General features: G+C 35.4%; 1 protein-coding gene across 1 annotated transcript in view; it reads left to right on the forward strand.

Moving 5' to 3' along the window:
• LOC140169797 (orexin receptor type 2-like) overlaps positions 1 to 22045 on the forward strand; it is a 193279-nt gene that overhangs the window by 151635 nt on the left and 19599 nt on the right. The window contains 2 exon segments of the mRNA XM_072193099.1: positions 3309 to 3646; positions 7989 to 8119. Coding sequence (XP_072049200.1) covers positions 3309 to 3646; positions 7989 to 8119 — 469 coding nt within the window.

A 22045-nucleotide genomic window follows, 5' to 3' on the forward strand; every position in this document is an offset into this window, starting at 1 on the left:
TTTGGATAGTGTCGCACGATATAATTCACTTTGGTTTTTTTGCGCTCATGGGTCTAACAGACCAGAAATACACCAGATATAGAAATAAACGTACGCGTATTGTGTTATTTTCAGTAGTTCCCAAACTGTGGGTGGCTATCTTTTCCAAAAGGGATTGCGGGACTTGCAGAAAATATATATATATATATACATCTTTGTGCATTAAAGTGCTGGGTACCATCGCGTTCTTCATGCATTTGTCCCGTAGAAGTCATTCTGGCAACTACGAACTTGTTCCTGCTTTTGGAAATTTTGGCAGGTACGAAGCTCATAAGTAGCAGCAGCATTATGCTGTAGGTCGTGCCAAAAATAATGTTCTGTATTAAATTTGGGTCACGGGAATAAAGAGGTGAAATATGGACTGTTCTATCAATTGAGGCTTTGCCGAGTTGAATGCAACAGATTATATTTCATCGAATGAAAACATTCTTTCCACAGACGGAATAAAAACATGCAATATTTTTTATATGAATCATATAAAAATTCCTAGGGAATAGATACCCCCCCCATCCCAAATATTTTCAAAGGGGTATGCGCCCATGTTGACGCTTAATTATACTTTTGTACCATATTTCACCAGTTTAGCTTCAATATGACAATATTTTTCGAGCGCTTCTCGCGCATTTGAAACATAAATTTATTTTGTGGCCAAAATGTGCTGGATACACCATACTTCAAGAAACCATTTCCAACCGCATCCCAATGTCAAAAAGAAATCTACGCCACTGAAATATATAGAAGATTTGTTTAAAGCTAAAGCAGAAAAGTACTTAGTGGTAAACCATCAGTGATCTCAGCGAATTCATTAGAAAAGTTTTAGGAATTGTATACAAGTGAAAGATATGCCAATTAAATTGTCATTATGAAATTTTGACAAAGACGTTGAAAACAGTACGTAGTGTTAATAATTAGAATGATCCATTCAATTGCATCGATACAAGTACAAGTGACTCTATGGACAAATTCCCCCAACATTGATTTAAAAAAGTGCCATAATACCGTTATAAAGTCGTTAGTGGTCTTATCACTTAAGGGCTATCATAATGTTAGCACACTCATTCTCTTTACAAAGATATGATTTTTTGTTTGTTTTTATGATTCTCAAGATTCTCTGATTTAAGGGGGTACTACACCCCTCAAAAACTAATAAAACACTGGTAACAAAAGTTATGTATATTATAGGGGCAAGGAATCTTATTACTACACTGGAATTTCAGTGACCCAAGACAAGCGGTTCGTTATTTATGATAAGAAATAAGGTACCGCTAGGATGTACCTCATTTCCTATCATATATACTGAACCGCTTGTCTTGATTCACTGAAATTCCAGTGTAGTAATTGGATTACTTGCCCCAATAATATACATAACTTTTGTTACCAGTGTGTTATTATTTTTTTGAGAAAAATGCAAAAATAGTCACAAATTTAACACAGGGGTGTAGTACCCCCTTAACGAATTACCAATAGTGCTTTTAAAGCAGTGTAAACAACATTAATTCCTATAAGTTCATTCGGTGACCGATATTCTGTTAAAGCCTTGTGATCTCAAACAATAATATTTTCGTTGATTTAAGTTACCAACTAGGTATTAGCTGCATCAAAATAATAATGGTTCTACAGCTTCATCATTATCAACAGATTGAGACCCTTTTTACCTATAATGATTTTCATCTTATAAATTGCAAATTCTAGTTTCAGGTGATAGATGACTTATGACCTAATCAAATATCAGCTGCTAAATATCTCCTTTAATTTATGCAATCATCCATCTTAATTTTGTGGGTCATGTCAAATTTAATCGACAACTTGCTTGAGGACTCATATCATTTCCTATGTCATGATTTGTTATGCTCTATTAACTAGCATATGGCTCAATTGATCTTAGAGGGCGTAGAGCATGAGTTTTTGTACATTCATATGTTTTGCTATTAACATAAGAATATTGAGTCAATTAAAGAACCATGTCTTGTAAGATGAGCTATTATTTTATTTTGTTAGTAGACGTAGACCGGACTGATGCCGATCAAAGTTTATGGGTTGATAATATTTAATCTCCCCATTATCTATCCTGGTCAATCTAAAGCGAATATTGAAGAATATTGGCTATTATAATAAATATGATTTTGGAATAACTGTAACAGAATCTGTACGTACAACCATGTGTCTTTAGGGACCGTTCTCAAACACTTGTAACGGTGGGCCTGATGCCAAAAAAGGAGGCCGTGAAAAATTGTTATACTTCTGAATGGGGCCTTTAAAAATATCACCTGAATTTTTCTCGTAGAACATGAGTTTACACTATTTTCTACGAGGTTGACGTTCATTTTTCATGGTCAAAAGGGAGGGGGGATCCGAAAGATCCGAAGGGGTCACTGAAGAAATAATTATGTGAATTTTTCTTTTTGCATCAGGCCCCCTGTTACAAGTGTTTGTTAACGGTCCTTATAAATATTTTTCGCCTTCGACGGCCATGTTGTCAATGTGTTGGAATTTTAGAAATACTACGGTCAACCATTACTTAATCTCAGGTTTCAATCAGTGCTTAAGTGTGCCGCTTTGATCGACGACAAAGATTGATGCTCCTTTTAGGGAGATGGCTAACTAAACATTAAAATCGCCAGAGAGTATGATCGTGCAAACTTGACCTATTAACTTCTTTACACTTGTCAAGCTTTGAACAAATCAACTACATTCGTAGCTCATTGTTAACTAATAGGTAACCGTACTAAGCTATTATTACATATGACGATTTTGGACATTTTGTAATTGTTTCAATCAAATAAGAATGAGTAAAAGCAAGATAAAGCAACATGTATTTCCTTCCTCATTGTCCTCTAGGAAGGTATATAAGGAAGGGAATTTATAGTATCAATATCTTTGGAATTGTCTTGGATGAACTGAAAGTGTGAACCGGTAGGTCAGAGGCTTATCTAACATTTAATGAATTTGAAATTTGATGAATCGTGAATTTGGTGCTTTTAAAAGCAATATTTGAGAAGAACTTAAAGCGTCAAATAATAATTCTAAACACTTTGCCAATTCCACTTCAAGTTAAAAGTCAAAAATTAATTATCATCAAACAACCACTCCAAGGCACAACAGAGTCTCCAAGATGACGTTGTTCTCGATCACAAACGTTGCAAACTGATGAGCATCCGGTAGTGAAGGGTATGCCTAGGTATAGGATTGGCGTCAACTGTAATGCTTACATTCTTGAGTTTATAAACAATGTTTTGATAATTTCGTCCTTGTTCTTTTTTATCCAACAGGAAGGATGGCACGAAAGCATATGGCAGAAAACCTATTACATCATCATTACAACTTTGACATACATCTCGCCTCTCGCTGTCATAGCCGTTGCCTACGCTCTCGTCTGCAAAAGGCTATGGGCTGGCATCCCCTCCGATGAAACGTCTCGTGATAAACCAGAGGACTGTGCCTCAGGCTCACGAGATATCAACTCTAATTCTCGTGCGCAGAATGGAAGAGTTAACAAGACAATGGAGACACAGTTGGATTCAAGAAGAAAAGTAGCCCGGATGTTGATAGTGGTTGTAATTATATATGCGGTGTGCTACTTCCCAATTCGCCTTCTGAACTTGTTACGGTAAGTTGGTGCAGTTCTTGTAAAAACACTTGCATAGAAATGTTAATTTAAATCTGTATTTTATGAGTCATCTTTAAGGCCCATTCAGTGATCCCAGCGTAATACAGTGTATAAAATAAAACTTTTTATAAATTACCTGAAAGTTAAGGATACGTCATTCAAATTGTCATTAGGAAAAATGTGTAAATGTCTTCTATTGTCTTTAATACATGGCTTTCAGCAATAGCCACTAGCAGGCTATGTTAACACATCTATATGACACTAACCCCGGGACACTAACAAAGGTACCAAAACCTAACGTTTTAAGACCCTCTTCGTCTCATGAGCAAATCACTGAATGGGCCTCTAATTACATCTTCAGCCCTTGTTTTTTTAGAATTTCACAACAAAACAAAATAACAAATATCATTGTATTGCTTTGTATATGCATTCGGTTACATGGCCTCTGTAAACGGTGTTGAAATAATTATATTTACCTATTTCTAACGTCGTATTATGTCTTGTTTGAAAAAGTAAACAAATGTTGTATTATGTCGTGCGGACTAGACAACCATGGACATGATCGGAACATAATATTGTCAAGATGTTACAGGTCTGTGATAAGAAAAGGAAATACAAAAATTGAAGCCCGCTCGTCGGAGACGTGTCCTACATTGCATTGTTTATTTTAGGTCAGGTAGAGGGCAAAAAGAGGCTACGATTATTTTCCTTTTCAATAAGATACCACTCAAAGTGGGTTGCCTACTGTTTATCTATAGTTTGAATATTCGAAAAACTAATATTTATGGTATACTGTTTAGCCTGTATGACGTAGCTTAATAATGAAGCACGTTTAATCCACCGTAAAGTGAGAAATAGGTACTGACGGGTAAACGGATACATTGACAAATAAAGTAGTTTAGCAATTAAGATATCTGTTATAAATACATGTGCCCAGTTAAAACGCGCTAACTTTTTCCTTTTTTCTCTGGTTTATTTATATTCAAATTTTACAATTGTGTCAACTGTGTAATAGAATAATGTAGTTTGCATCGTGCGTCGTTGAGATGTGATTATTTAGGTACAAAATATGATTCAAATCAAACTTGCCCATAATATTGATATCATATACTTGAGAATGTATTATTGAGTCCCTAATCTCAAATTATAAGTTTTGGTGTCGCTTTTGTTCAGGAAACAAAGATCAAGGGATTAAATAGTGGAGCAGATCTGTTCTGCAAGCATTACACTATTGTGCTGGGAGGACACAGTATAGGGTATATAACGATAGGATATAATGGCCTATTGTGCTAACATGATTATTATCGGATATCTCACCGCGGGCGGTAGCCATGCTTTTTGAAATCTGATTAACCATATAAGTCTGTCATAGGCGGCATACTTTCATGTCACCGTATATTTATACCCCGAGTTCTAGGCCTAGAAAGCATGCGCGTATATTGAGGGGGGCTTTGTTTGTTTGTATGACACATAAACGATGCATGCTGATGGAGATGATTTGATAATGAATTAGTTTATTGTCCCCGGTAAGCACAACCCATACCTAGGCTCCCCCTCTCCCCCACCTACCAGTATATAGCTTCCTCTTCCCTAGGTGTCTCATTCTCCCCCTCCTCAAATTGAGGTTAATGGATTATGTCATTGGTGGTGAGGCCATTTTGGTCTTTTAAGACCAAAATGCTTAAAAGCATGATAGTACGGTAGTGCTACTATTCTTCAGTGAATTAGACAGTCGCTTAATGATCTAGGGAGAAGAATACGTGTGGATGGATGGTCGCAAACTGAAAAACGGTTGAGTTGGTAGGATTACTATGATAATTACAATGAACTACTACTACTAACTCGAAGGTAGACTTTAAAAGAAACACGAAAAGATTGGCTTAACCCTTGTCTCTCGGGCATGTTTTTGGAAACACGCCTCACTAGATACCACTCGATGATTTCTACTTGTTACCAATGTATAGCCACACGTATAATTTCCTCTTCTATCCAGTTATACTAACACAAGTAAAGTGCCAACACGTTCCACATCATGTGTGATATTGCAACATTTAGAAATTCTCAAGTTTTATTTCACATATTCCCCCAACACACATAAGACCGTAAGTCACATTTTGTGTTGCTAAAATTAATATGCGTAGGGATGGACATATACAAAAATGCCCCAAATATTTCTGGTGTTTATTTCTGCGTTTTAGTGTTATAAGGGGGTGTAGGTTTGTAACGGGTTTAGAGCGTTTCAAAATTTTCATTGGCTATAATGTTAATCCGTGGCAGTTAAATATCGACTGTTCCATTGGTGAAACAATTTGTTTATAGAATGTCGCCAACTCCTCCTCGAAGAATATCTCATTTGCTGTGTACTAATATTTGCAGAAGTAATTCAAACATTTTAAACCAACTGACATCAAATTGTATAAACATTATTGCAATAAAATGTTAATAGTTTCTAGACAAGGCATTTAGTTTACATAATGCTTAAAAAGCAAAAATGAATTATATTTTGAGATGATTTCAAAAGCTACAATGGATATTTCAATGGTTGCCTTTCATTCTAAATTATACGAGGGACGTAAAATTCAATATTTCAAATCTGAACCAGGGCAGAGGTGATAAGATTTTGAACAATTGCGCGAAAATCATCAAACTGTTCTCACCAAGCAGCGGTTCTTATAATAATCTTTTAGTCTCCAATGAGCGTTTCGTAATCAACAGCCACAGGCAATACAATAACGTTGATGATCGCCAAGTTTTTAACATTTATATAGATTCGATATCGTGTTACCCGATGAAACTTTTTTAAGTGTTTCATAACTGTGTTTAAGTAGCAATCAACATGGGTATGTTACTTGAGACAAGCACATAAGTCTGGGTATTCGTGTTTCTTTAACTTATAAGCTACGCGTCATTCCGTCGTATCTGTAAGACAGAGACAACAGTTTAGCGGTAGTATATACTTAGCCGGATAAAGTAACAACACGAATGCCTTGGTTTGTTGCTTTTATCGCGCCTTCTTTATTTTGAATTCATTGCTAAAAGACATGTAATTGCTAATAAACCTCTAGAGTAATGAAAATAATAATAATATAAGGTTTGATGTGTGACACACTTTCGATACAAGGGATCCGAGTGGTTTGTCGTAACATACTGGGCAGCGTTCCTGAAAAAGTTTTGGGACCACTTGATCTACTAAAAATATTATTCAAATATATATCAACTTTTGCACTTGCATACTGCTTCATAAAACAACAATAACAAATTATGAAGCATCGCACAAATATACAATAATAATAATAATAATAATAATAATAATAATAATAATAATAATAATAATAATAATAATAATAATAATAATAATAATAATAATAATGATAATAATAATAATAATAATAATAATAATAATAATAATAATAATAATAATAATAATAATAATAGCGACAAGGCACATATCAACTCAATTAAGAGCGCTCAAGGCACTAAAAAAAAAAAAAAAACTGAACAATAGACAAAGAAAACTGGAAGTAAAATAAGAAACATAACTTAAGAGTTACAGAATGTTTCTGACATAAGATGAGTTGTTAACAACATTTTAAACACAGTTACATTTTTAGCAGGTCTAATATAAATTGGCAGTTCATTCCATAGACGTGGAGCTGCGATTGCATATGATCTGTCACCCCATGTGCGGTTGAATTTTCTATCTTGAAGAAGTTGCATGTTTCCAGATCGAAGCGTACGGGTTGGAACATAATGTGAAAGGAGTTCAGATAAATATGACAGAGCAATATCGGTAATACATTAGTTTTGCTTCCTTTTGTCTCTGTACATGTAATAATTGCATTCATTTTTCAAGTTAGCACAGTCCCGAGGGGTGGGGGCACTCCCACTTTGGAGGTGACGCGTATGTAGGGCTGTTAAGACCCCCTTTTTCAGCGTCGCTGTCACCCAAAGACCCCATATTCTTTTACGAACACATGCTCTGTCACCCGAAGACCCCTTATTTTTCCATTTGATCTGTCACCCAAAGACCCTTACAAGTTCAATTTGAACAGCAAATTTCATTTATCACTGATGTTGAAAAAAAGCCATTTAAGTCGACTTTCGAGGTTTCTGTGGCGCTGTTTCGGTTCTCACCCAAAGATTCAATTTTAAAAAAAAGGTCACCTTCTCACCCAATGACCCCATATTTTTTACATTTTGCTCTCACCGAATGCCCCTTACTGCGAAAGTGCCAGCCCTACACCTATATCCATTTCAAATTTAAGTGCCACCCCGGGAGCACAGTTCCCCAACAATACAACGTTCTTATTTATTCAGCATTGTTTGTTTCATTTGGTTTCAGACACCTTGGTGTATTTTCATCTGAAGAAGCCTCGAGTAACCGTGTGACTGTCCACGTGGCCTTCTTGGCGGCGCACTTCATGTGTTATTTTAACAGCGCCATCAATCCTGTTTTATATAACTTCCTTAGTGGTAAGTGTGTTTCTTTGCTTGTTTGTTTAATAATTTGTTAACTTCTTGTTTGTAAATGTATTTTTCAAAAGAAACTGACAGGGTGCTCGTAATATTACATCGAAAGCAAAATGAATGCCTTTCAAAGAAATGTCATTATATGTTACAAATGCCTTCAAGTAATATGGCGCAGACTAAATGCGTAGTACGTGTTGCTCGAGAAATTGTACAAAATAATGCTCGCGTACTGAGATGTTGATGCGTCTAATGCACCTCCCCCCCAGTAGTATTAGACGCATCAACATCTCAGTACATTTTGTACAATTTCACCCCACACAAGTGATACGCATTTATTAATCTATTTTATTAAACCTTTAATTATACTCTATGATAAATTTATTATAATTAAACTAAATTTAGGACTTAAAGGGCATTTCGTGATCCACAGCCTCATCCCCCATGTTTCCCAAAAAAGTTGAGATTTTTACACCACTGGATACCTCTGGCTACATAATGTTTATGTACCAAATATTTCTTGCAGATTAATTCGTTTAGCAAAAATATCGTTAAATTTGAATTTCGTTCTGGTGCACCAGAACGAAATTACAACACATTGTCTATGGAGCAGTGTAATACACATAATCATGCATAACTCGCAAACGCAAAATCGGAATCAACTGAAATTTTGGAAATAAGCTTTTTTCGTGGATATCTACTGAAAAATGTCATAAAAAAAACGATGCTAGGATCACGAAATCCTCCTTTAAAGCAACCCTCGTCACTGTTCATAAGATTTCACATTTTCAACTTCTGTTTCGTTTTATAAACCCTGTAAGTAGATTTTCTCAAGGGTCCAACTCCTAGCATCAAGAGTACTATAATACGACCATTAAAGCCTGTTTGCTATGTGCTACTCGGTGAATAATACGACGATCAAGAAGTAACCCCACATATAATACATACTTCAAGCAGGTACTTGTTCAGAACCTGTAAATAGCATAAAATCAAAGCCAAGAATTGTCAAGATGGTTTACGGTTGTAAATGGCCTTAAAGTAAATGCAACATTGCATATTTTTCCAAGTACTCTACTGCCTGTAACGTACTTCAAGCTGCTAAAAAGTGTTATTTCATTTTACAACGGAGAATGGAGAATTAAAAATGAATGTAATAATGGTTACAACGCTTGGTAAATGCATATAACTTACACAGGGGAACGCATGTAAAACATATCTTGAAAAGGTACATCTGCTTCAAAATTCTTAACGTTTTTGATACGTACACGTTATAACTTTGTGTATATACCGTAAAAACTCGATAGTTAGCATATGTGCTGTTATCGAGCGCTTTTGAAAACATGAACTTGTACCAAAGTCCGGCGCTTTACCAACTCAGCTAATGGTGTTGAGACACACATTTGCAGGTTTACTTGTTCGTATATTACTATGTCTATCGATGATTTGTTCAAAATCCTTTACACTTTTGTGAATGGGGCTCTTCATGTTTGCATATTTTAAAAGCGCTCAATAGTGAGCACATATTATGTTACCTATCGAGTTTTTACGGTATTCTGTTAAACAATCGCTTTGCTGATTTGATAATTTCTTTTTAAAACAATCCGATATTCATAGCTATCACACAAGAAAAATGTATAATCGAACAAAAAACAAGAAAATATTCACCGATTTGTTGCATAGGGCACAATATTAAATTTTTGTTTATTATTATTATTATTATCAGGACTACCGGTCCACTATTATGGAATTCTCTTAAGCTTAATGTATCAAATTCAATCAAACATTTTCAAAAAGAATATAAATTACAGCTAATCTCATTTTATAACTAATTCTTGGTGCTTCGTGTCTTTGTTCTTGTTTGATACTTTAATATATATGTTTTAATTTAATTCTGATAGGGGATGATCTATGCTGGCCTTATTGGCCTCTCGATCATCTCCTCCATAATAGTCTTTGTATCATTTTATGGTTTTATGTGTCAAGACGATTCACTCATTGATGTACAAATGTATTACTTCTTTGTTGGTGATCCAAAATTCAACGCAATATTTTAATACTGGAAATGACATGGAGTACTATAACAAAAATCGTTTTGACTTCTTCTTTTGAACTTGGAAGCGTTCAAGGTCATTTGTGATTAAGAAATCGATTATCAATTATTATCTTCAATAACGATTACAGAAGTAGGGGATATTATATTGTGCTCATCCAAGTCATCCTGTGCGTTTGGCGATATAAAAGAAACCATAAGATATACTGTACTTGATACCATATTCAATGCCCACGAAAAGAGAAACTTGATAGTGCTTCAAGTAAACTTTCCACCGCAGTCCCCAGGGAATTTGTAAAATCATCAAGGTTAAAATCACGCTTACGTAAACTTTTAAAACACTTCTATATAAATATACATGCAATACCTCTCCAGCACTTAGCACCACACCAAACACAACTCCATTCGCTTAGATGTGCTACAATTGTTGTGACCTTATCTGATACATAAGCCAATATATAACCGGATAATGGATTGCAGTTGTAATAGTTATTCCTATAGGGAAAGACATGTTCTAATAAGTTATAATATCTAAGGAGAAAGGACTGAAAAGTTTTAAAGACAGAATGTTTTTATCTTCAGTGGAACTTTAATACATGAACATACATTATTGCATGATACATGTGAAATGATATGGTAACAGTACAGGTTTTAATCGTAACACTGCCAACGGCTTTTTTATCAGAAGTTATAGAAGAAACAAGAGAGACGAGAAGATGAAACAAGAAGTCACTTGGTACCCCCGGGATTCGAACCTTAGAGTAGACCCCTCGCGTGCCAAGCACACGATCACCGACCGGTATGATAGCCAAAGGGGGTTCGCAGGCCCCGAAAGCCATTCCGTGAACATACTGCACTCGGATGATTGCACTAAGGTGATTGCGTCATGGCATCACGTGGGATCACGTGGGATTCATCCCGGTCCCCGCACTCCGTGTATCCGCGGGTATTCATGCTTGTCCGTGAACTTTAAAAACACTCCCTTTTGCATCTCATTTCGCGAAGTTTTATGGGAAAAAAAAACCCTTTTTGCAGCGATTTCGCGAATTATTTGCCCTTCGACTATACCCCTATTTTCGCTTAAACGCGAACAATATTTCTAATATACCCTTTTCTGGCAGAAACGCGTAGGCTGCTCGATGAAAATACCCTTTTTTTTCAATTTCGCGAACACGTGGTTTGAAAAAACACCCCTTTTTGTGTGTTTCGCGAATCGCGTTTTTTCATCTGAAAACACCCCTTATTTCGCAAAATTTTCGACGAGCATGAATACCCGCGGATGCACGAAGTGCGGGGACCGGGGGATTCATGCATGCGCAGTGTTTATCCTCGTGGTATTTTATGGTCTTAAATCGTATTAGGGTTAATATGAGTTTAGTTGTGCCTTTCTTCTATAACATAGCCAATATTTGTGGTAGAAAGGCCCAAATCCATGGATTTTGGCCTTTCATCCATGGAACCATGATTAACTGTACTAGGAAGACCAGGCCCGTACGCAAGATTTTTACGGGTTTTGGGGGTGCTGATTTTGAAAAAGTGGATAATTTTTCTAAGGGGGCGATTTTGTGAAAAGTGGACTATCTTTCCAAAATGTTGACCTTTTTTGACCAACAAAGCATTTGAAAAACCCGATATTTTTGCTCGATACGCTCGCAAATTGTGATTTTTGGGGAACTTTTTGATACTTTTGCAAATTTGGGGTGTGTGGCTACACCCTCGCATCTTCCACGGGCCTGTGGAAGACTATTTAGAGAGTCCTTGAGCCCTTCTTTCACACAAAATGGGCGACACTGTATAACCATGCAGTTATTTAACCAATTTTTCGGCGAACATCCAGAGACATTCAAACTTTTGGAATAACCAATTTACCTGGCTTATTATTGGTAGCGTATCCCATATAAGTTTACCGCTAAAGTGAATGTGTAATTATATGCTTGGCCTCCCAATTCTCACTTGGTTAAAGTTGAGTACCACCACGTACCACTACGTACAACTACGTACCACTACGTACCACTACGTACCACTACGTACCACTACACAGAAATAGTTGAAATCAAGAGCTAGTAGTCAACATGGAAATTAGCAATTCAGTAGAAAGCGTATTATTGTTGACAGTGGACCAGGGGGAAATAAAGAACCTTCTTTCAGAGCAATTTCATTTCTGTCAACACTGTCCTTTTAGGACATTATGCCTCGCCCCTATACTGAACCATATTTTGTAACACAGACTAGGAAGGGGAAGTGTTGCAACCACTTAAGTATATATTTGGTACCAATGTAAAGCTATGGTTCCTCGATCCTCTATCCAGTGATACCAAGATAGGTACAAACATTCCCCAAATATTGCCAATATGACGTCATATTGTGAATTTGAAAATTCTGGTTATTCATTGTACAAAACGATAGGCATAATTGTTTTTCGGTAAAAAATTTTATGAACATGCGATATTTATCAATTTGTTTTCCTTCTCGTTCTATAATTATATTATCTTTTGTTCTTTCGTTCTTTCTTTTGACTTCCTTTTTCTGATTCTGTCTTTTTTCTTTTGTTTCTATTCCTTGTGGTTCCTTGTTCATTTATTTCCTTCTTTACTGCCTGGTGAATATTAATCCTCTTTTGCTCATATATTCAAAATTTGGACGATATTGAATATTGATGTAACTTTTGAAGACATTGGGCTATGACCGTAATCGCCCGCAGTGTAGATTTCAAATGGAGTCACCCATTCAGGTAACCCCATTAGAAATTCACACTCCCTGTGTGGCAGATAAAGGTCATGTCTTCCATAGGGGGTGTATGAATTTCATCTGGAATATTCCATTTTTAGTCGAAGGTTGTTTGATTTAGTTATCATGTCAATTCCTTGAACCTATCTTAAAGGAGTATTTCGTGATCCTAGCCTCCTCTATTTATGTCATTTTTCATTAGATATCCACGAAAAAAAACTTATTCCCAAAATTTCAGTTGATTCCGATTTTGCGTTCGCGAGTTATGCATGATTATGTGTATTACACTGCTTCATCACCCATAGTGGGTAGGAGAACATGAAAACTAATATGAGATACTGTATTAGGATCACATATTAAGTATCATGTGAGAGTATACTATTGTACTCCAGAAGACAGGATCACATATTAAATGTGCGACACTATGGAATATAAAAAGCAGGATATGGGTATGTTAAAAATTGAAATGAGGTATGGGGCTGGCTGGGGGTAGCTACGGGGCGTTATCTCAAGGTTGCGCCGCAGGCTTACAAAGAGACAATAGCAATCAAGCTGAAACTTTAAATTAGCACCCGATAGAGGGCAGGGCCTGAAGAATGAGGGAAATTATGGGGTAAATATTTAACGGAATAAACTGCATAATCATATTATTTAGATTTATTCCGTTAAAAATTTTATTTTAACTTATCAAATTACTAGTTTTTATATTCTATGGTGTCAAATATTTAATATGTGATCCTGTCTTCTGGAGTACAATAGTATACTCTCACATGATACTTAATATGTGATCCTAATACAGTATCTCATATTAGTTTTCATGTTCTCCTACCCACTATGGGTGGCTTCATAGACAATGCGTTGTAATTTCGTTCTGGTGCACCTGAACGAAATTCAAATTTCACGATATCTTTGCTAAACGAATTAATCTGCAAGAAATATTTTGTACATAAACAATATGTAGCCAGAGGTTTCCAGTGATATAAAAATCTCAACTTTTTTTGAGAAAAGTGGGGGGATGAGGCTGTGGATCACGAAATGCCCTTTTAAAAATGAAATCAGAACATACAATTTTAGATATTAACGATAAAACGGGGCATCAATTTGACAGCACCCCCTCGGGGACTTGAAGATTACTCAAAGTAAGTGTATATTGCAGGAATATGCCTAAAATGACATCCTTTACATTCACATTCATGGGGGAATAATAAATAAAGTAACTGTATGTAATTGTTGACAGTATTTTATGCCTCACGGTTGCTAAGACGGGTACTTAACACTATTAGTAATGAGGAAAAAAAGAACTATTATTTCGGTATTAATGAAGTGAAAAGCTTAATGAAAAGAAGTATGATGTGTGTATAATCACATGAGAATATCTAATAACAGGTGTTTTTGGAAAATGGCGCTGAAAGCTGCACTTAAAAACACTAATATCATAATGTAAGCGTTTTTGAAAAAGTGGGCTCGTCTTGGCACAGGAGACGGCAACATCATCCTGTGTGAACATCTTCAGTTTCATGAACAGGTACAAGTAATATTTGCTTAAATGTTAAGTGAGTTTGAGTGTAATCCTTTTAACACACTGGGCAAAAATACTTCCTATATCGCTTAAAATAGAGAAAGTCGGCAAATATACCATCCAATGTCATGTCCATTTCGTATTACGAACTATTATAGAAATTTCAATAAATCCCAAGAGTACCCAAGAGAGCCTGCGCTCTAATTCATGAATTGGATAGTGAAATTAGCAGGCACTCAACTTGGGCTAGCTACAACCCTGATAAGGCCTACTCACAAAATTATTCCCACTGCGCTGGCATGTTCACCATAAGTACTAATATCGTTTGCGACTGGGTTTTGAAACAAGGGAATATGTGATTTATGAGACGTTTCTGAAATATGATACTGTTATGTGACATGACACTTCAAGAGTATTTGATATCAGAGACGTCCGTGAATTATGAGTTCCCCCGAACTGATATGTAGTCTGTTTGCACGAACGCGTAATCTCTTACACACTGTCATTGTGTGACATGGTCGCCGTGTAATAGGTTAAACACAAAGCGTGGTTGTCAAACATTATTTTGATTTCGGAGGAACCACGCTAACCCGGATTTAACGTCCCGCATAAATTGGCATATTGTCCTTTGCCAAGCTGTAATATCATAAGGCATCACAAGCGAGGAATATTGTTTGAAAAATAACGCCGACGCATTTTATTCTACGAGTGTGTACTTCCTTAAGCAATTCATCGCTTCCAAGCCATAAGAAAAACACAACTTTCCGGGCATATAGAACAGGAATAAATAGCAAGGTTTTTCGTTAAAAAGTCATTCACATTGTTTCTATCGCAATACAATTTACAATCATACAGTGTGTTGAAATTACCTAGTTACTAGTGAAAAGTATTTATGAATGACTAAGATATGTTCAATTCCCGCGTTGAATATTTGTAGGCTTTTTAGCGCATTGATATATAATGCGCTACACACAGGCACAGCGCCTATAGACGTTGATCCATAGCTTCCCAGCAAACACAAAACGTTTTTGACATCATTCGCAAAAGGTTATAAAAGGTTGTCAGAAAACGTTTAAATGTCGGGTTATATAAAGGGTATATTAAGAGTATAAAACGGTTTCATAACCTTAAAAAACATTTTTTGATAATCTACTGTTCAGCAAACAAAAATGTTTTCCAGAAAACGTTTAAATGTCGGGTTATATAAAGGGTAAAAACATTCCAAAAACATTCTTGAAAACTTGATACAAAACATTCTAAAAAGAAAGTTATTTTGGGGTTGAAAAAATATTTTGCGAAAAATGTTTGCCCAAAATATTTGCAATAACGTTTTAAAAACGTTTTCATGACCTTTATATAACCCGACATTTAAATGTTAGTAAAATGTTTTGAAAAAAACATTTTAAGAACATTTCTGTGTTTGCTGGGTTCAAATATTTTAACACAATGTTATTTTTAAGTATTGACAAAATAATTTGGCAAAAATGTTTGCAAAAATAGTTTCCAATAACATTTTTTGAAAACATTTAAAAATATTGTTGTAGTTTGTTTTCATACAAAACGTTTTAAAACGTTATCATGACCTTTATATAACCCGACATTTTAATGTTATTAAAACGTTTTTACCTAGACCAAAAGCCAAAATATAACTTATTTAAAACGTTTTTAAAACATTTTTATGTTTGCTGGGTTGGTACTTTTTAGTATATACTTTTGTGTGTGCTCATGACATACAAAACAATCAGTTTGCAAAATAATTTTTTTAATAACTTCAACGGTAAGGGGATTAAGTTGCGGTATAAATGGTATGGTACTAGAGCGAGCAGTTGTTACCCTAATTAATTGTAATTTTTCAAAGAAAGCTTTCCATTTGAGTTTAATGATATACATACCCTGTAATTATACCAAATGTCATGAATTTCTGATAATTGGAAGTAAAGAAAAAAACTGCGCGCAATGTGATATCCTTAAAATCCAAGATGGCCACCGTTTCCATGGCAACCGTATGTGCAGAATTGTTTTTTTACCCATTTTTCAAACTGGTTTCACCTGAGTGTCATTGTGACCAAATATGAACTTGATAGGATTCTTTTTTCACAAAATCACTTTCACCTTGCAAGCTTTACCTTAAGGTTATTAATTATTTTAAACTGTTGTGATTTGGTAGTTCACAGCATCTTACGAATGGTAGTGAGCTTTGGCAAAAACTACATTGCTGAATTCATAGCGAGCGTGTAGAAGAATTAAAATATCACAGATATACTTTTATAGGTGCTGCGGTTCTTGAGTTACGTTGTAAAGAGGGCTGAAACAACAACACTTTCGTAAAACTAATTAACAGCAATAAATTAAGCAAGTTTGCAATGTATACGATTTGTAGAATGAACTTTTGCAAAACATCAAGGTGTTAATTTTCAATAACATATTGACCTAGATAATGAAAATCGATTTTTAGGTTGCTTAGACCATCAATACCTCGTCTACCCTTAAGAAGCTCGAGTTTAATCATGTTTATTCAAACGAAGATAATGTATTTTTTCTTGAAGTATCACCAATTACCCACTTGACCAAACAAAAGGTAAAAAGTTTGATGCAGTCCGGGGATGCAGTCTCTTACAAATTCCCTTCTTTTGATCGCCCATTGATACACATTTATATGATAAACTTATATGGTAAATAAAACTGAAACACATATCCCGAGTTTAAGCGACAAGACGCTGTTGGTGGAGCAACCAATCAGACGTTCGCGTTTAAGGGGGTACTACACCCCTGCCCAATTTTGTGCCTATTTTTGCATTTTTCTCAAAAATTAAAGCGAATTGGTGATAAGTAAGATATGTATATCATAGGGGCAAGGACTACAACTACTGCACTGAAAATTCAGCAACTCAAGGCAAGAAGTTATTGATTTATTGATCAAATACTGGTTTTCCCTCATTTTTTACTGTAATTCCACAACTATTGTCTGTGCTATAATTTTTGAGAAAAATGCAAAAATATGCACAAAATTGGACAGGGATGTAGTACCCCCTTAAGTAAATCTAAACAAGAAATTCAATCGATATTTGAAGTTGCCAGGAAAGTTAAAGTAACTTCATTTCACAACCTCTCTATTAATGGTATTTATCAAGATGCAGCTTAAGCATTATTTTCAAGATACCTCATCTTTGCACAATCAAGACGTCAAATTGACCTTTGCAGATACCTCTCTAGAGTGTAAAGAAACTTGTTAGAATACAAGTGAAACGGATTAAAAGAATCTCGCAGGGATTGTAACCCGATAAAGGCTAATCAGATATGGTGTATATATCTCAAGCTACAGATTAAGCTGAAATGTAAAAGGAGCAATACTATATATTATGACACGAAGACAAACATACCTATGATGTGTCATAAAATATTCGATATGAGAACTATTAACGGATATTTAGTATACGAGGGTCATTCAAAAAGTTCTACCTCCATCAACACATCTCTGTTTACCTATGATTATATTCTATGCTAAGGTAAACGTTACATACTGCAGTTACTGTCCGTTTTCCTATACACAATACACAGTGCTCTCACCATTGACGCGTGACCTCTACAAACAGTGTATGTTATAGGTATATGGGCATTGCCTAGTTAACATCACTGTGTGAAAAATAACCAGCCAATATTTAAACTATTCTCCAAACTTCTAGCAAATATATTTCTCTAACATGACCTAAAATTACAGCTAGGTTAGATGTTCAGAAGGGGTCGCACTTTCGTAGAATATGCGTGAGGGCAAAGCATAGCTAGCTCATAGCTAGCCAACTCCCCGTGTTAATTGAATGGAGATTTGACCGAAAATATTGAGCTATATTGGTAACGGACCGCTCCGTTCTGAAGGATGCCACAAAAAAACGGTACAAGCTACATTTAAACTATTCTATGAAATTCTAGAAAATATAGTTTTGTAACATGTCCTAAATTTTTAGCTAATTTAGGTGTTTGGAGAGGGTCGCACTTTTGTGTTTTAGGAAGGATATGTAAACGACAGATAACACCAAAAATATGAAGAAATTATTTCCAAACCGTGTTAAGTCAACAATCATTATGTTGCTCATTTTCAAGAATGCTGGTTTACAAAAAGCAGGCCATTGTCTCATTTCGTGAACAAAGGTACACATACCATTGTTTCCTTTCATTTCCTTTATAATCGGTTACCCAACTGAAGCTATAATACCAGCTTTATTGCGATATCGCACATGTAAAACAGACACTTGTGCACAACCAGAGAAGATCCGATTTAATCAGTTGAGCTGTTTCAATGAGTGTTATCTTGGTTTAATAGCTTTTAATGGGGTTTAAGTCCTGCAAAGGTCGAGATGAATTCTACTGTAGACATGACTGCATCATGATTCAATGAAAATGTGATTTTTGGTTGTTTAGATATGTTGGTTAAAGCGTAATCTTGATAAAACAAACCCTTACTTGTGAAAAACATCATGCATATTGTAAAAATATAAGCACGTTTAAACGGACTAAACTGGATTTGTATTTCAGTACCTTCAATACTTTCAATACTTTCAATTCAGCTTTCGTCCTTGAGTGTTAGAAACCACAGTCACTGGAGACTGACACTAGACAAGAATGGAGTGTAGAATGGCGTAAGCACTTCACTACAAAGAAACCAAAGGATGGGACGATACATAACACTATAGCCCTTGATTGCTGTATCCGTGCAAGACTTGGTGTTTAGGGTAGCAGACTCAAGTTCTAGTTGGCGTAAATAAGCACACAGTAAACACAGCACGTTATACAGAAAACGTTTTAAAAACCTTATGTTAAACATCCAAAACTATTTGCCAAAACTATTTTGCAATAACATTTTGATAACATTTTAAAATGTTGTTGTAGTGTTTTTCATATAAAACGTTTCCATTTACAACACGTTTTTAACGTTTTAAAACATTTTAGTGTTTGCTGAGCTCTTGGTTAAATTACCCTAAATATCATAGCAAAAGTAATATAATATAATGATGATGTTCCTTTCATATCAATATGTCGAAATAATTATTTTTGAAGAGTATTGTCACACAGTAAATCTGTCCATAGTTGCAGACCTATCTGTTGGCACGAAGACTTAAAACATTCAATAAATGTTATAAAAACAGAAACTGGATACATAATATTAGCACTAACAAATTATTATTGCCCACACAATTCCAAAGTATTTGTAAAAACTAAACTGATTCGTCAGACATCCAATTGCATTAAAGGAGTTTTCAGATGTCAAATACGCAAACTATGTAAATATGACTTAACCGAATGCCAGAAACCATATCGTTGTCTAGTTTCAAATCTGTTTATTCTAATGCTCGAGTGTACTTATTTGAGAAGCAGTAGTAGATAGACAAAAGGTTTTCTTCGAAATAGTGTGGGTCATTTGACTCTTGTTTAGGTCAAATGCAACTAAGATATTGATTTTAAGAAGAAAGTAAATACCCAGCAAACGCAGAATGTTATGCAGAAAACATTTGCATGTCATGTTATATAAAATGTATATAAACGTTTTAATAACGTTCAGAAAATATTTTTTTAAATTTAGGCAAAACATTCTAACACAATGCTATAAAAATGCTTGGAGCAAATGTTTGCCTAAAATAATTGGCAATAACATTTGGACATATTATAAATTTAGACATGTTTAAAATGTTGTTGTAGAATTGTTTTTGAAAACGTTTTCATGACCTTTGTTCTAACCCGGCATTTAAACTTACATTTAAATGGACTAAAACGCATTTATAACACTAACCTATATTTTGCCATAGAGAAAGCACCAAAAATATTTACAAAACCACAACATATTCCCTGTAGTATCGTTGATTTGCAATTCAGGGCTTGATAACACATTGATATCTGTTATTATTTTTCAATGCATGATATTTCGCCATGTCTCGTTTTGTTAACCTGTTTGTACCTGCTTGTACCCTACATTTCTTTATAAGTAAATCCCATTGTAAACGTAACCGAAATCGGGATGTTATTGTTGAGCAGACTATCTTAACTCAATTCTGTCTAAAGATGTTATTGTGTCAAATGTCTAAAATATAAGTGAAATTCATATCTGTGACGTGACGACCTTAAAGCCTCCAGCATACTTTCCTGCCGCTTGCCGCTGCGGCAAGCGGCAGGGCATTTCAACCAATGACAAGCCTTTATTGTGTCCGTTTGTCTGCAATGCGCGTGCGCCACGCCGCTCAGCGGCAAGCGGCAGGGTAGTATGAAACCAGCATTAGGCCAGGTGAATTGAGTGGAGCTTGGAAATAAATGTGTGATCCGTTTATTGAGCATGAGACCTTTGGAAGTTTCCAAAAAGTTTTATATGATTGGAAGTTTGTTTGCTCATTTTTCAATTCTTATTAATGTTCATTTCTTTAATACATCTATATATACATTATATCTTCATATGCAATTACAGAGCTTCTTAAGACTTTTTAGACCTTATCTTTCAAGACTAAGGATCGCAAGTATTTGCGCGTTTAAAGTAAATTTTACAAAAAAGATCAAAATAATTGTTGACTTCATTCTCACGGTCCCATGGGGTTCCCAACATATAAGGCACAGTTTTACGTCTAATTCTACCCTTCAAATTTGAAACGGAAATCAGTTGTTTGAAAAGATACAACTTCAGGCTAAGTTCTACAAAACATAATCATCATACCAAGTACACTCGTAATATTTTTTCACTATAGAGTGCACCACTGCATCGTTCGTTACCATGCTAGTCCATGTATAGTCTTAAATGCGGGAAAACGTGTTTATGTCCAATATAGTTTGTGATCAGTTCAAATAAATAATGCAGTTTTATAAAAAGCAAACTATAAAATCTAAAAGCTAATGGGTTCAGTCATCGGTCGAATTGTCTGAAGCGATTTGTAGCTTAATTTGCATTTTCTAAGAATTGTTGTCTTCTTTTAAAATGAAATAATGACTTTACAGTTTTAGTCATTACGCGAGTTAATATCCCCTGTGTTTTGACACTGTTCGGCCTTGCAATAAGTTCAATTTTGATTTGACACGTGACGTGACGTGACGTGACGTAGACCCTCCCCGGGTCCATGGAGAACGACTGGTAATGTAGATTACATAGCATTAAAAATCAATCAGCGCTCAATGGACTTTCGCGTTCACTTATAATACGAGTATATTTCTATATTGTTGCATGGTTGACTGTGGTTGGTGTAATTAGTGGCGTCGATTTGTGGATGAAGAGGAATGGGTTTTTGGCATTGAAGAAAATAACTTTGACAGGACTTTGGCATTTTTTTCATAGGGCATTATGTAATTATTTATTGTTACATTATCCAGAGATGGAACTGAACCGAGACTGGGAGCCAGTCTAGACGTGACGTGAAATCATGATTGGGTGACATCCGCACCGCAAAATCCGCATGCATATGGCGTAAACGTCAGCATCACATCTTTATTAGGACTACGCGCTTAGCGGTGTTGGAAATTGTTATGACCACCCTGAAAATTATCATTCCCATTGGATTTTTAACAAATGAACCACTAATCAGGCTGATAGAGGCTCTTACTTCAAAGTAATAATCTTATTTCGAAGTGAACGCTTTATTTGTGACGTGTCATGACAAAAGGAGACACT

The sequence above is a fragment of the Amphiura filiformis genome, chromosome 14 (genome assembly GCF_039555335.1).
Source record: "Amphiura filiformis chromosome 14, Afil_fr2py, whole genome shotgun sequence".
In the NCBI taxonomy this organism is placed as follows: domain Eukaryota; kingdom Metazoa; phylum Echinodermata; class Ophiuroidea; order Amphilepidida; family Amphiuridae; genus Amphiura; species Amphiura filiformis.